The sequence below is a fragment of the Sporobolomyces koalae genome (genome assembly GCF_050403365.1).
Source record: "Sporobolomyces koalae JCM15063 DNA, S_koalae_JCM15063T_v1_ctg6, whole genome shotgun sequence".
Taxonomy (NCBI): domain Eukaryota; kingdom Fungi; phylum Basidiomycota; class Microbotryomycetes; order Sporidiobolales; family Sporidiobolaceae; genus Sporobolomyces; species Sporobolomyces koalae.
Genome location: NW_027481765.1, coordinates 61,676 through 77,099, shown reverse-complemented (window position 1 = coordinate 77,099; position 15,424 = coordinate 61,676). Strand labels below are relative to the sequence as shown.

At 54.8% G+C, this 15,424-nt stretch overlaps 5 protein-coding genes across 5 annotated transcripts; 3 read left to right on the top strand and 2 right to left on the bottom strand.

Annotated features, from left to right (window-relative positions):
* Positions 1-113: 113 nt before the first annotated feature.
* Positions 114-3,476, top strand: JCM15063_003808 (uncharacterized protein; the record flags this gene model as incomplete). Its single annotated transcript, XM_076676852.1, has 7 exons — positions 114-282; positions 358-722; positions 794-1,678; positions 1,746-1,872; positions 1,939-3,081; positions 3,167-3,390; positions 3,459-3,476. 7 exons carry the CDS (start codon positions 114-116, stop codon positions 3,474-3,476), a joined length of 2,931 nt encoding a protein of 976 aa, XP_076535834.1.
* A 313-nt stretch (positions 3,477-3,789) lies between these two features.
* On the top strand, positions 3,790-6,129 carry JCM15063_003807 (PDK/BCKDK family protein kinase; the record flags this gene model as incomplete). Its single annotated transcript, XM_076676851.1, has 14 exons — positions 3,790-3,812; positions 3,942-4,015; positions 4,097-4,113; positions 4,183-4,216; positions 4,289-4,404; positions 4,492-4,676; positions 4,757-4,974; positions 5,043-5,098; positions 5,170-5,176; positions 5,251-5,411; positions 5,502-5,689; positions 5,756-5,832; positions 5,906-5,978; positions 6,066-6,129. 14 exons carry the CDS (start codon positions 3,790-3,792, stop codon positions 6,127-6,129), a joined length of 1,293 nt encoding a protein of 430 aa, XP_076535833.1.
* A 1,558-nt stretch (positions 6,130-7,687) lies between these two features.
* JCM15063_003806 (uncharacterized protein) lies at positions 7,688-8,315 on the bottom strand (the record flags this gene model as incomplete). The annotated part of the gene is made up of 3 exons (XM_076676850.1): positions 7,688-7,945; positions 8,013-8,169; positions 8,278-8,315. 3 exons carry the CDS (start codon positions 8,313-8,315, stop codon positions 7,688-7,690), a joined length of 453 nt encoding a protein of 150 aa, XP_076535832.1.
* A 4,410-nt stretch (positions 8,316-12,725) lies between these two features.
* On the top strand, positions 12,726-14,174 carry JCM15063_003805 (NAD(P)-dependent alcohol dehydrogenase; the record flags this gene model as incomplete). Its single annotated transcript, XM_076676849.1, has 6 exons — positions 12,726-12,903; positions 12,985-13,025; positions 13,087-13,230; positions 13,299-13,530; positions 13,596-14,070; positions 14,135-14,174. 6 exons carry the CDS (start codon positions 12,726-12,728, stop codon positions 14,172-14,174), a joined length of 1,110 nt encoding a protein of 369 aa, XP_076535831.1.
* Positions 14,175-14,233: 59 nt separating this feature from the next.
* On the bottom strand, positions 14,234-15,249 carry URA3 (orotidine-5'-phosphate decarboxylase; the record flags this gene model as incomplete). The annotated part of the gene is made up of 3 exons (XM_076676848.1): positions 14,234-14,775; positions 14,866-14,977; positions 15,064-15,249. The coding sequence occupies 3 exons, from the start codon at positions 15,247-15,249 to the stop codon at positions 14,234-14,236; spliced, it is 840 nt and encodes a 279-aa protein (XP_076535830.1).
* Between the last annotated feature and the right edge of the window lie 175 nt (positions 15,250-15,424).

The window sequence follows — 15,424 nt, the reverse complement described above, 5'->3', positions numbered from 1 at the left end:
GAAAGAGAGAAATTCGGACGAGGCGCTGCACTCGCGTGTTTCATCGCTCAACATCGAGTCTCACCCCGCACCCTCGCTCGTTCCGGTCGCACTCGAGCTCGCGCAGGCATCGCATGGTCAGCGTCGACGCCGCCCGGCTCAAGTCCGAGCAGGACTGGCTCCGGGACCTCGCACGCCTGCGCACCGACGCCCACACGCGCTTTGGCGATGTCGCCTGGGTCGCCGACGGCAGCACCAAGGTCGTGTACGCCCACAAATGCATCGTGTACGCGCGCGCCACCGGTACGTCCCTTGTCGCATCCCTCGCGCGTCTCGCCGTCGCTCAGATTCCCTCTCCGTCGTCATGCTCCGCGACAGGCAACTGGCAGCAAAGGTTCATGGGCGTCCCGCACAGTCTCGCACAGTCCGACAGCTCCCTGCATGGGCACTCGACGACTTCGCTGTCGAGGACTTGGACCCCTCACCCGCCGTGCTTGGATCCTCCCTCGACCTCCTCCTGCTCGCCCGTACCCTCCGACAGCTCACATTCATCGTCCAACAGCTCTTGCCGCATCCGTCCCATCGTCCTCGCAGCGACCGACCTCGACGTGTTTGAAACCTCGCTCGACTATTTCTACTCGGGAGGCAGAGAGGCAGAAGCGTTCGCAGTCGTCCTCGAAGGATTCAACGAAGGCGCCGCCGCATCCGACGACGAGCTCAAAGGTACCGCAAAGCTGAGGCAGGTGAGCCCTCTCAGGATGGAGATCGCATCAATCCTGGGTCCGAACTAAACATCTCGCGTCTCGCCCCGCAGGATCTGCTCTACTCGTGGCGCAGCAAGCTCTTTGCCGACGTCGAGATCGTGCTCGAAGCTCACGATGGCACCGTCTCGGTCCCGTTCTCGGCTCACCGCGCCATCCTCGCGTCTCGGTCGCCATACTTCGAAACCCTCCTGCTCGGCGAGTTTGCCGATTCTCAACTCGCGCGGTTCACCCTGCCCTCGCCTCCCTTCACTCCACCTTCGCTCGTGTTCGTGCTCGGCTACATGTACAGCGGAACCCTCGATTTCTCGAACCGCAACTTCAACCTCGAGACCGTGTTCGAAACTTGGCGGTGTGCCGCATTCCTCTCGATGGCGACGTTGCAGGAAGAGCTACAGGTCAAGATCGTGACCATGGTGACGCCCCAACGCGTGCCCAGGATTTACCAGTTCGCGCACGCTCCCGACGTGAGCAGTTCCGTGCTCGTGCGCGCCACTCTGCCCCTCCTGCTCGAGCGGTTCGAAGACATGTGGCCGACCCCATACATCGGAACTCTCGACTACGAACCTCAGATGGATCTCGTGTCGAAAGTGAAAGCCTCGATCTCGCCTGCCACCGTGGCGAAAACCTCGCGCCAGACCCGACGTCTGCGTAAAAAAATCGAACTCGAGCGGTCTGGCTGGGCCAGGAACGTCGAGGCGATGCTCGAAGCGATCGAAGAGAGGCTCGCAGTCGTCATTGCGAACCAATTGCCCGAGGTCGTCGCGTCGCCAGGCTTCATCGAGCTTGTCGATGGCGTCGGATTCAGTTCCGATGTTCTAGAATGGCTCCTGCTTCAGCTCTTCCACCAGGACGAACTCAAGGAGGAGAACGCACCGCACGCGTACCAGGCACTGGTGGGATCAGTACTGCTCAGAGAACAAGGGATCATGGTCGATGTGAGTCACTAGCTTGGTCCCGCTTCGTCGCTGAGTCTGCTGACCCAGATATCGCAACGCGATGCAGGCACGCATGTATGTTGAAGATGCGCGGAATGGTCTGTTGCGCTACATCAAGAATCGCTGGACGATGGTTCGCGATGCGGGTGGCTTTGACCGGCTCGAGCCATGGTGCCTCAAAGAACTGGCAGACGGTACGTCGCGTCCTTCTTATCGCCTCCTCGCGGCCCGCTGAGCTCATACCATTGGCGACTCCTCAGAGATCGAAGTCGGAACCAACGAACTTCTCGCTGGTGACCGAACAGTCGCGGTCCGCAAGTCCCCACCAAAAAGACTGACCCAGGTCACAAGATCACAAGCGCCTCTCTCGACGACAAGAACGCCAACACTAGCTGATCCAGTTGCGCGCAAACCGCTTGCGACCCCTGGTCCAAAAGTGTCCTCCACGGGCCCTGCTCCAACAGCTTCGACAATTCCGCGCGGGGTCAGGTCGGCCGCGACAGCCCGGACCGCTGCTGCCATTTCTTCGACTGCACCTCCTGCTGTGCGTAGGACTCGTCCCGATGCTGCGGGTCCTAATGCTCGTGCGCCATTCTCTTCGACCACACCTCGTTCAGCCTCGAGTCGGACGATCACATCAAACCGCTCGATCGTTCCGCCTTCCACGGCTCCGAGTGTGAGAGCGCGAACGGCTTCCGCCGCTTCGACCACGAATTCTGCTCGTGACCGGACAAGCTCACTCTCAACATCAGCCTCGAGATCGACCGTTGCTTCACGCTCGACGGCCCCGAGTAGCGCGAGGACGCAACCCTCTCTGACGCCGAGTCCGACGGTAAAAGGTAGAACGCCTCCTCCTATTCGGCCTGCGCCGAGTGCATCTCTCAACCCGACATCTCGTGCTCGAACGCCATCGACGAGGACGGTCACTTCGCAAGTCCGGAAACAACCTTCCTTGGCCTCTCTCAAATCTTCGACATCTTCTCGATCACTCGCGACGAAACCCGATTCATCTGCCTCTACTGCATCTCGGCGAGATGCGACCGCGACGCGAGCGAGTCCTCGATCAAGGACAAACAGTGCTCGAGGCGAACCGACAGCGAACGCAGGAACGGCGGTACGATCCCGGCCGGTACCGGCAGTGCCTGCTCTGCCTACTTCTGCGTCGGGCACGATCCGTTCAAACCCGAGACCACGAGCGAAACCACCGGGGACATCGCTGCTGTCCGGGATTCCGTGTATCGTGACAGTCAAGGGCATCAGGCCTATCAGGATGCGAGCCATGGTACGCTACCTCGGGAACCTGACCGGAGAGACCGGTCAATGGGTCGGAGTCGAGGTCAGCGAGAACCTGATCCCTTCAGACGCGAACAAACTCGACTGGAACGATGGCAAGAAAGGGGATGGTGAGTTTGCTCGCACAGTCCTTTTCCGAAGCTCAAGCTTCGCGTTTTATCATTCGCTGATTGGATCGTACCTGGGTCAATGTAGTCGAGTATTTTGCACTTACGCCTCCAACACCTGCGACGTCGTCCGCTCCCTCGACAGCTCCACCTTTGCCTGTTCCTCCAGATCCTGCTGCTCGGCCTGCAGTATCGCGGGCGGACTCGCTGCAGTTACCCACAGCGAGTCGTCACCCTCGACGGCGCTCGGCATCTGCTGAGCCTGCTGCTCCTTCCGGACCGACAAAAGGGCTCTTTGTCCGTCCGAGCCAGGTGAGCGCAACACTTTGCCCGCATGACGCTGTTCGACCCACGCTGATGAACCTTGGCTTCGTTTGCAGATTGTCTACGTTCTATGAGCACTCGCATCTGCTCTTTGGACGAGTGCATCGTTGTCGTTCTCGTTTCGTTTCTTGCTACAGTCTTTGTTTTTTGTTTTTATCGATGCAAGTTTATCCCGGTTTCCCTAATTGGCATGTGCACGTCACAATGTGTAGAGGGAGAGAGCTCGCGAACGACAATGTATTTCGGGAGAGAATGATCGACGGCAATCTCGCGCGCCAGCCGGCCTCGTCCGAATTCAACTCGTACATCGAGACTTGTCGCTTGTCGTCTTTCTCGTACCCCTCGCTCGAGTTGGTCTGTCACGCCAGCAGCGCCGACAACCTCAAGATGGTGTTCAGCTTTACAGACGCGTAAGTCGTCCTCTCTCGGAATACGCTGCATGCGCAAGTCGTCTCCCCCACTAAACCTGCCGTCTCATCATCCGCCAAAACCCCGCGCTCCGAAACTTGACGTCGCCATGGTGGTTCATATGACAACAGACTGAGACGACAGATCGCACACTATGCTACATTCCCACAAACGGGAGTGTCGCTTCGACAGATGGTCATGTTTGGTTCGTCTCGGACACTTTCCCTTCCCCCTCAGAGTCTCTCACTGTTCTCGACTCGTGCTCATCTCTTTTGTGTTTTTGCAGGCCAGAACCCGTCTCAGGTATGACTTGATAGGGTTCTCGTTCGAGCTGCACGGGGCTAACCTGGGTTCGCGTCGGCTTCCTACTAGGGCACTCTCTTGCGCGCATCTCAATTCTTGGCCGGTATGACTTCTTGCCGTCCCTGAGAACTCTTTTGATTGCTCTTGACTGACAAGTTGACGAGGGAGTGTCTAGCCGAATTGCCGATCCGACTTGCGCATCGAGTGAAAGAACTCGACGAACTGCCCCACAACCTGAACAAAATGCCCAGTATCGAAAAAGTCAAACGGTGGTACGCCGAGAGTTTCGAGGTCAGTTACCCCCTCCATCAGTTGGGCTCTCGAGACCGGGTTCGGGGACTTTTCGAGGAAGCTCAACGACTTTCGAGAGGTTTACAGGAACTGGTCAATTTTGGGAAACCTGAACTACCGAGCGATATTGAAACTGCATTGCGTCGAGCATCGAACGATACCCTCGCGTTGCCAGAAGCGAAACCGAACCCTTCTTTGCCTGAGCACATGAAGCCAAGGCCGAATCAACTCAAGAGCAAGCACGGTCGAACAAAACTAGCACTCGCGCATCGGTCAGTTCTCTCAAGCCTCCGCCAAGAATCGTTTCTGGCTTTGGAAAGCTGACTATCGCGTTCGGCTCGCTTGAGCGCAGGTACTATACGAATCCTGATGCGAGCCTCGATTGGCCTCCTGAAGTGCACGATTACAATGAGCGGTTCACGCGGGTTTTGTCCAACATCAAGCGACGACACGACCCGGTCGTGACGACGATGGCACAGGGTATCCTCGAATTCAAGAAGGAAATCAAGGCGCCTCACATCGATCGGTCGATCCAAACATTCCTCGACCGATTTTACATGTCACGGATAGGTTCGTCCAGCTGCTCGCCGAGTAACCACGGCTGCGCTAACCAATGACTTTTGTCTCGAGAAACCCAGGTATTCGAGTTTTGATCGGTCAGCACATTGCTCTCAACAGACTTGAACCACACGAGGTACGTCGGAATACGCCTTTACATAACAGCCTCGGCATTCTCGAGACTCACTCGCTCTTCTCGCGATACAGGATTACGGTGCGTTCGGATCGATACTCGGCAAACACGCTCTGCCCGCTCGCTGACACGACCTTGTTCCCCCCGTGTGTCAGTCGGAATTATTTGCACGAAAACGAATGTCCATCAGATTGCGCGAGAAGCGATCGAGAACGCGACCTATGTCTGCGAGGAGCATTACGGACTGTTCAAAGGACCTCCTGTGCAACTCATCTGTCCGAAAGACCTCGACTTTATGTATGTGCCGAGTCACCTGGTCAGTCCCTCAAATCTTCCTTTAGTGCTTCCGCCCGTTCAGCTCCTGATCTCTTCCTGATGATTTGCCTCTCGATGTTTGGACCCGCAGAACCACGTCCTGTTTGAAGTGCTCAAGAACTCGCTGCGTGCGGTCGTTGAGACTCACGGAGTCGACTGTGAGAACTATCCACCGGTCAAAGTGATCGTTGCGGAAGGTCACGAGGACATTACGATCAAGATTTCAGACGAGGGTGGTGGAATCCCCAGGTCGGCGTTGCCGCTCGTCTGGACCTTCATGTGAGCCTTGTTCCGTACACTCTCTCGTCCACCCAAAAGTCTCATCTCGGCGTTTTTTTTTATCAGGTACACTACGGCGAATCCGGAGAACCTCGACCAAGATTTCCAAGGTACCGACTTTAAAGCCCCGATGGCAGGATTCGGTCCGTCTCTGCTCCCAGCCTTGCGAGACTGTGCATGTTCCAGAATTGGCTCACTGATTATACTGAGAATCAGGTTACGGTTTGCCAATCGCTCGTTTGTACGCTCAATACTTTGGAGGCAACCTCAAGCTCATCTCGATGGAAGGGTGAGTTCTTCGATTCTCTGAATTCTATTTCCGTGTCGAGAGAGTCCCTTGACCTGACTACTTTCGAATGTTTTCTCCTTTTTCAAGGTATGGTACGGATTGTTACATTCACCTGAACCGCCTCAGTTCAAGTTCGGAACCTCTTCAATAGGCTAAAGGTTTTCCAACTCGCCTGGTACCATTTGTCTTCCTTTCTCTGTTCATTCCTCTGCACGTATCATTCTTTGTACTGTCTTTCTGTGTTGTAATCACGGCGTCCAATTCCCATCCTTGCCGAGTCCCGATTCCATACTCGCTCAAGCTCGCTATCTTCAAGAAAGACCTTGCAATCATCGAATGACAGTGAGAGGACAGAGATTGGTGGATAATCGAGAGTTCTGTCGGAAAGAAGCCGAATGAAAAAAGAAGAAAAAAAAAGAAAAGGCAAAAGCCCATGGCGGGGCTCGAACCCGCAACATCCAGATCCCGACGGAATATCCGTAAAAGTCTGGCGCTCTTCCGATTGAGGAAAGAAGCCGAAAGGAAAAAGAAAAGAAGAGAGGCAAAAGCCCACGGCGGGGCTCGAGCCCGCAACATCCAGATCCCACAGGGGTTTAGCCGTAAAAGTCTGGCGCTCTTCCGATTCTAAGCAGCTTTTTGTGTAACTTGATCATCTTTTTGGTACATAGGCACAGTCCTCTGGGACAGTGCACCAGCGGTCTATGCACCTTGCGCAGTCGTGCCGCTGGACCAGCCAGTACAGCCCAGCCAGCCGACACCACTAGGTCGACCCGCATGCGTCTCTCCAGCTTGACTGCTAGCGGGTGGACCGACACACCAGACTGTCCAAAACGAGAGCCGCGTCAAGCGTACTATAGGTTAGGCGAGGTCACCCTCACAAGGTTCATAAAGACTCGAGTTTCTCCCGAAACTACCGATCGTCCGATGGCCACGCACAAGGGTCGAGCGTGCATGATTCCCGCAGACCTCTCACCCTCCCTGTACTGGCGCAATCACAGTCGTGAGCCGACAGAGGCGCATTCTGAGCTTGCCGAGCGCCGAAATTGAAGTCTTTCATTTATACAGCTGAGTCAACGACGAATGTGCGAGCGTCAGCCTTCTTCTCAGTATGGCTACATCGTTCTGTACACCGCGCGAGTGTGGCTTGAGCTCATCGAGAGGAAGCTCGACCGGTGACAATTCGAGACAGGAGCTGCAGCGAGTTTTTGTAATGTCGATTTCCAGGACTACAAGGTACTCGCGCAGCAAGGCGGTCGAGCTAGCGAGCGAGGCCAACGTAATTTACATTCCAGCGTGAACGCGCACACGAGAATGAACTTTGCCTTCCTTGAGAGGACGCATGTCACGGGGCCAAAAAAAGGTAAAATTTTGAGCCGAACACTCGTTCAGCCCACGGCGGGGCTCGAACCCGCAACATCCAGATCCCTACAGGGATTAGCCGTAAAAGTCTGGCGCTCTTCCATTGAGCTACGCGGGCTTTCGAAAAACCAGTCTAGTTTAGCGTATATACAAGCACATGGCCAAGCTCTATGGGTGCATTGCCATGTCGTGGAGCCAGAATACACCTGCTCATCAAGTCTCAAACAGAATTTGTCGAAACCAAGCCTCCGAGATGCAGTCGAATAATAAAATTGGACGAATATGAGACGCTCAGACTCTCACATAGTGCGCAAGTGCAACACAGAGTACCGAACGCGTGCGATTGCAGCTTAAAAGGACCACAATCTAGCCACGATATCGACCGGTTCCAGCTCTTCCTCTTCGTCTTCATCGTCCTTTTTCTCGATCCTCTCGCCGTCGTCCGTAAACAGCGGTTCTGCTTCAGTCTTTTTCTTTTTCGGACGAATGTGATCCATCGATCCGTCTGCAAGAGGAAAGAACGAGTCTCCGATGGGTTGTCGCTCGGGAATCGGAGCAAGCGCAGGTGGTCGGTTCACAATCTTGCGGGCGAATTCAGTCTCGAGCATCTGGCAGGGTTTCGAGGCAGACGTTAGCAACGTATGCAACCTGGGTAGGAGATTCGGGAAAACTCACAGTGCCATAAGAGTGGTCGAGAAAGTCCTCCATCGCGTACGATTGCTTGTTCATGACTTCACCAAAGACAGTGGGGAGGCCAGACACACTCGCGAGGTAGTGATTCCTCAACGCCGCGAGTTCCCACAAGGACGATTCCACCGGGGGAAATCCCGATCTGCGAGAAATCCGCCAGTCGCTCGCCGGTCAACTGGAAGGCGATCTGCGCGCGACATCAACCGCAGCTTCACCGCCGGTTATGCGCGGATCATCTTGTCACACGCACCCCGCGGTGGATTGGCCTGCAGGTCGCTCGCTGATCATCTGTGCACAACATTTTTTTGCCGATCGCCTGCCGGTCACTCGCGCAGGTCATCGGCGGTGGACCGGCGAGCTTTTCCGCCGCAACAGCAACTGTTTATTCTCTGCTTGATCGCTGTCCTCGTAGGGGCATGTCGTCCAAAAGCTTCAGCTAATGCCACTGCAAGCCTGTGAGCTCAATGACAAAGGGAGAAGAGATGTGCTCCTCGACATTTTGAGTCCAAGGCCGAATAATAGGAGCATTCAATTTGACTAGAGCTAGTTCATCAGTTTTATTAGAAGCCCCTATTTAGGAAAACTTGATCACAAAGTCTAATTGAAGGAGAGAGGAATCAAAAATTCGAAATCCTTGATGCGTTGAAATTGATCATGTCTCGATTAGAAATTTCACAAATCCTCATTTTTAATCCAAATCTAATCATGCTGATTCCGTATCGCCACATCAAGTCGATCGGCTTTCCTCCTCAACTTCCTGCGCGCACAGTGAGTTTCGCGACAAACATTCTGCAATACCTGAGTCTCGCTTTTTACGCTCCGTTTGGATCTTCGGCACGCAAGTTGATCGCTCAGCCTGTGCCCCCGTGGACCGTTCCGCCTCATAGTCTCTCTCCGAGCGATCAACTTGCATGCCGAAGATCCAAACGGAGCGTAAAAAGCGAGTCCTGTGTACATGCAGAAAATATGGATGTGGAAAACGCAGAAACCCGTGACTGGACAGCAAGGCGTTCCGCAGACAGTTGTCACCAGCAGGGAGAATCACCAACTGAAAAGGACGAGATCGAGGGCCGGAGGACTCGGAACCCTGCGCGCGGTTCGCACTCAGCTCACCTACTGTCTGGCTGAGCTCGTTCAGCCTGTTGTCGTCGTTGTCGAGGCGATTGAACATTTCCTGTTGACCTCCGAGGAGGGTTTCGCTGCTGTTCAGAAGCCTTTCTACGTTGTTGGCGAGAATTGCACGGGACTTGTGTTTCGAAGGCGCCAGACTCGATGACATGACTTCGAGATGTTAACAGTGCGTGGTCGAAGGAGGTGAAGCAGCGCGATGTTGAAGGAGAAGAGCTGAGCGCGCGGTCATCTGATCACCATGGGTTCGAGCACGGAAACCGTGACGTGGACGCGAGCGCGCGCGAAAGTTCTCAATGGCTACCTCCTGTAGCAGCCGGGGCATGCTCTCTTCTCTCCATCTTCCCCTTCTTGCCATCTTTCTCCAGTCATTGCGAGACACATCGCTTGACTAGCGCCAGTGTCCCTCGATGGTCAGCTATACTCGGCTTGGAGCACTGAGCTGCACTAACTCTTGTCGTTGTCTTCCTCCGGATGCGCGTGATTTCGATCCGGAACGATTTTCAACCACTGGCCGATTGGCACTGCGCTTTACTGACGGTCTGCCACCAGGCATACGTGCTCGAATCGCATCAGCCCTCCGCCCATTACAAATCGCCCCGAGCTTTGATTGCTGCTGAGATCGTCCCCCTCAGTGAAGTGCTGCTCGTGCCTATCTACTGACAGCACCTAATCTTGCTGACCTGAACTCACGCGCGTCCTCCGGTAGCGATCACGACGTTATAGTGCTCGAAAGCCCCGGCATCACCAGAGGATCCTTCTCCATCTCGCCCGTCCGGTTTTTCTCCCTCTTTCTCGAGAGTCGACCATCACTGACAGGTGCTCTTGCTGCGTTCAAGCTCTACAATACGCTTTTTTGCGGTAAGCTTCGTAAATCTCTTCTTCACCCGCTCGCCCGCGGTCGCACCGCACTTTGCTTCGCCGCTTCTTTCGTCTGCTCTCGGAATCTTCCACATTCAACTTCTTACCTACCTCCGCACGACCTCAATAGCTCTCTCCTGTGAGCTTGCCTCGCACTCTGAGCTCACTGCCGCGTGTTCATCTTGATCCTCAATCTCCTCTTTACTCTTCTCATTCTCCTCGATCTTCCCCGAACCTTTCATCTCCATTTCATGCACCCACTACTGCTTCTATTCCTCGAGTACCCCCCACCGCTCGCAACTGAGTTTCTCGCGTTCACAGCGACTGTTCACGCCAACTTTCCTCCTCCTTCTCCTCCTTCTCCTCCTTCTCCTCCTTCTCCTTCTCCCTCTCCTTCTCGTCATCGTTCTCGCTCTCGCCCTTTCTCCCCTGTCCACATACCATCCCGCTGGCTCTGCTTTATGAGTCTACTTCGAAGTGTTGGTTCCCATTACTGATCCAACGTGCTCGGCCGCTCACTGTCATGCCACAGCTCTCTTCCTCTCGGTAAATACCTCTCGCGTACCTCATCGCGGTGTTGGATAACAAAGTCTGACGCTTGTTTTCCAGCTGCAGCTTACTCTGTTTCTCGTACGCTGCTGCTCCCCGTGAGTGACTGCTTCTTCCAGTTCCTAAACATCGGCACTGAGACCGGTCTGGTTCTGCCGACAGCTCTCTGCTTTTACAATCGAGCGTGGCTCTCAAGGTGAACTTTTTAGACCTTGAAATCGACAGCGCAGCTGAGAGGAATACTGATCAATGTCCTCGTCGGAACAGATCCGTCTGTCTTGCTATAGCTTGTAAGCTCTGGTCCGGCTCCCCTCTATGCAGTTGCGACGAGAACGGCTTATGAATGGACTCTATGAATTGCTCAGACGCTCTGTTGCCTCGGCTGCTTGCGCGCTTGGGTTCTGGCTATCGCTTGCTTGGGTTCTGGTTTCGGCTTGCGTCTTGACTTCGAGCTCGGATGAGTGACCGCATCGTATTGACTCAATCTCGATCAAATCGGTAAGCATGTTTTGTTCAGCTTCACCATCTTTTGCACGAATTCGAGACTGACGCCTCCACTGGCCGCTTGCAACAGCATTCGAAGGCAAGAAGTCTGAGCAAGTCGAGCGTGAGTGGTGTTTCCACGATTCGCACCCACGGGCTGATACCTTGTCCTGCTTGCAGCTATCCTTGAACTTAGGAGATTTCGAATGATTCTGGTCATTGTAGCTTCCTGCATGCATGCAATGTATGCTTTCTTGCTGTATTCTACGGATTGATTTGGCTGCGAATGCAAGCGGGCGAAGCGAGCAGCGAGCGTAAACCGAAAGCGATCCGAGCGGCCCTTTACCCCTGAGCCCGATCCGTAAGCGACCGGCGCGCGACCTGCGAGCGACCTGCGACCGACCTGCAATCGACCTGCGACCGACCGGCGAGAATTTCGCAGATGACCTGCGAGCAACCGGCGACCGATCTGCGAGAATCCTCGCAGATAACCCGCAAGCGACCGGCGAACGAGCCGCACAAAATCCCGCAGACGAACTGCGCATGACCGGCAAGTTGTCGCTCGCAGATTGGCGCCGAAGACCAGCGAGCGACTTTTTCGCAGATCGGGCGCCGGTCAACCGCTATTGGTTAGTTGCACGATCTGCAAAAAGTCGTCCGCCGGTCCACTGCGGGTGGTCTGCGAGCGACCGGCGAGCGACCGGCGGCATGTCCCGCAGATTGGGATTTCCCCCGGTGATTCAATCGCGTTTGTTTCCGTCGGCACAGTCTCGAGAGGGTTATACCTAAGGCTTTGGAGTATCACGACAAGAGCTTTCAGGAAGCCATCCATCTCGCCAGATATAGTTCTATCGTTGTCGAGCGATCTCAGCGATGGATCGCTGTCCGGAGAATCCGCGATAAGTGCATGTTCATATTAATGTCGTACAATTCGCTAGCAAAAAGCGCAAGAGCAATCGCAGTCGAGTCGTCAATATGAGAGGGAAGCTTAAGCAACGTCGACGTCTACGAGTCGTCGGTCCCGAACATCCCGGTTCCTTTTGTCTGTCTCAGACTCTTATAGCGCTTAAAAGGACGCGCTCTTGGGACCTCTCTTGCTTCTTCAGACAAGGCTTCCAGTGGTAGTGGAGCAATCTACTACGACAGCTTCCAGTCTAGATCTCGTCAAGCTAAGACCCTCATGAGAACCCATACGAGCCTCACACAATGCATATGCGCTACCACCCGATTCAGTCACCATCATACTAACACTACCGCCGCAGCGTAGCTTTTGATTGATCGCAGTGAGTTCTTGCTACTGTACTCCTGCGACCGAACCAGCTGATGTCATGATTCGCATAGTAAATGTAGTGTGAACGGATTGTGAAATGCGGCAAAAGTTAAGCTCGACTCGGGCAAAACACTGAAATCGACAAGCTTCGGTCTTGACTCGACATGGACGCTATACACGCGGTTTGGGCTGACCAAGCAGCGTGGGCGACGTTCAAGAGTGGACGAGTCATAATATTCGATTTGAATCGACGATCGCCTCGGAGAACCTCCACTTCCTTGATGTGGAGGTTCTCGAGCTCGGAGTCGGAGAATTTCAGAAATGCGTCACACGTTCAATCTCACCTTCCCCTCGATCCTCTCTCTCCTCTCTTACGTACTACCCCTCAAAGTTACAAGCAATTCAACATGTCCGAGACCGATTACAAATTCGAAGGATGGGCTGCCATGGGCAAGGATTCGATCAAGGGCAACCTCAAGTTCATCGATTACAGTGACAAGATCAAGCCGTTCTGTGACGACGATGTCGACATCAAAATCTACTATGCCGGTATCTGCGCATCTGACTTGCACACCATGTCCGGAGGTGAGTGAATTCCAAGCGAGTCACCTATTTGCTGATGTGCTCTGAACGTGCTGACCGAACGCTTCGACGAAACCTTTCCAGGTTGGGGAGACGTTCCCTACCCTCAAGTTGTCGGCCACGAAGTCAGCTTCACATCCTAGCTTCGTCGAGTTACAGTTTGAGCTGACCCGCGATATGTTTCAGATTGTCGGCAAGGTTCTCCGAGTCGGATCCGAGGTCAAGCACCTCAAAGTCGGAGACTGGGCCGGTGTTGGTGCTCAAAGCGACTCCTGCCTCGAGTGTGACGAATGCAAGGCTCACCTCGAACCCCACTGTGCTGCTGGTCAAGTACGCCCCAAAACCTACTGCCCCTAAATCCTCAACGCTGGTTGGCTCACCCCTCTTCTTTCACGCAGACCGGAACTTATGCCGGAGAGTACAAGCGTCAAGAGAAGAGCAAAGGCTACCAATCGTTCGGAGGCTACAGCAACAACTGGCGTGGACCTTCGCACTTCACCTTCAAGATCCCGGACGGTCTTGACCCGGCTGCGGCCGCCCCCCTTTTGTGCGGTGGTGTCACCACCTACTCTCCTCTCGTCCAGCACGGAGCCGGTAAGGAGGCCAAGGACGTCGGAATCATTGGAATCGGTGCGCTTGAGCCTCAAATGCTGTCTCTGCGACCCTGTTGCGTGCTAATGCCTTGTTGCACTCAGGCGGTCTCGGCCACTTTGGTCTTCTCTTCGCCAAGGCGTTGGGAGCAAACGTCACCGCCATTTCGCACTCCGAGTCAAAGAAGGAAGATGCTGAGAAGATGGGAGCGTCCCGCTTCATCGCGACTCACTCTGGCAAGGAGGACGACTTTGCTCCGTACAAGCGCTCGCTCGACTTGATCATCTGCACGACTAACGACACTGAGATGCCCATCCTCGGCTACCTCTCCCTCTTGCGCCCCCACGGCAAGCTCGTCCTTGTTGGTGCTCCCGAGAAGCCTCTCCCCGAGCTCCCCGCTTTCCCCTTCATCATGAACGGTGTCTTCCTTGGTGGCAGTGCCATCGGCAGTCCCAAGACGATTCGCGAGATGCTCGACTTTGCGGCAGAGAAGCAGATCAAGCCGTGGATCGTCAAGCGCCCGCTCGAGGACGTCAACCAGGCCGTCGTCGACATGCATGCCAGCAAGGCTCGCTACCGGTTCGTTACGCAAGGCTATCTGTCCCGAAGCGTTTTCCACTGACTCATAGTTCTCGCATAACAGCTACGTTCTTGTCAACCAGAAGAACGGTGGTGAACTTTAAGAAGTCAAATTCTGATTCTGTGTCGTGTAGATAATCTTTTCAGCGAAATCCAAGTTGTCCTACTGTTTCAACCTCTGCTCGTACGCGGTCCAGCCGGCTTCCCGGTAGCGTTTGCACTGCTCGACAATCTCGTCGTCCGGTCGTCCCGAGCCGCCGCCATAGATTCCGCGTCCAACAATGATGACATCGCATCCGCTCTCCCTGATCACCTCATCGGGAGTCCTGTACTGCTGACCCATCCCATCACCCTTCGAGTCGAGTCCGACTCCCGGGGTCATGATGACAAAGTCTTCTCCGTCTCCCGGCGCGACTCCTCCTGCAGTCGCCTCGAGTTCGTCGACTCGCTTCATGGCAACGAAACCCATGACGAATTTCGGGTATCGTCGAGCGGCAGCGACGTTCTTGGCGGTGTACTCTCCCGTCGCGAGGTTTCCTGCGGCAGACATTTCGGCGAGAAGGAGTAGACCTCGTCCGAGGGGTTCTCCAACTGATGAGAGTCCGGTCAAGATGCCATCTCCGGGAATCAGGTGTGCGTTCGTGAGATGGGACCATTGCGCGATCTTGTAGATTCCGGAAGAGTACTGGAGTCGAACCGTGTTGCCTTTGGACACCAACCGCACCTACCGAGTCAGTACCCGAGCCTCTTTTCCTGGTGCCCAGCGCACAGCGAGAACAGGATGTCGACCCTCACCAATGTCAGCGAACTTGCGGTCCTCCCAGATGACAAAGTCATGCTTCTCGGCGATCGCTTGAAGCTGTGCGACGAGGTCTTGGTCGAAATCCTCGACAATATCGATGTGAGTCTTTTCTCCGAGCCAAGGGTTTTTTGTCAGGCAAAGCAAGTCTTTCCACACACACAGGCCAGTCAAAATTTTGGCCTGATACTGACCTTGATGCAGCAGCAGTAAGGTCCGGAAGCGTTTGCGATCCTGAGCAAATCGGCCTTTTTCGTCACGTCGACCGAGACGCACAGGTTGGTCTTCTTGCGATCCATACATTCGAGCAGTTGCTTCGCGACTGGTATCGGGTGAGCAGCAGCCCGGTCGGCATAGGTGCGGAGCGTGATAGAAGGCATTGATTTTGTGATTTTGCGAGTCAAACGCGAGTTGGCGAAAGTTGGCGGAGACTTGGTCTCTTCGATCGTCGGAACGATGATCGAGCGTGTAGATGACGATTCGTCAAGCCCAAGAGCGGCAGAGTGGGGTGCGGAGGAAAGGCAGATAGAGGAAGCAGCCCATTTGAGCCCCTGT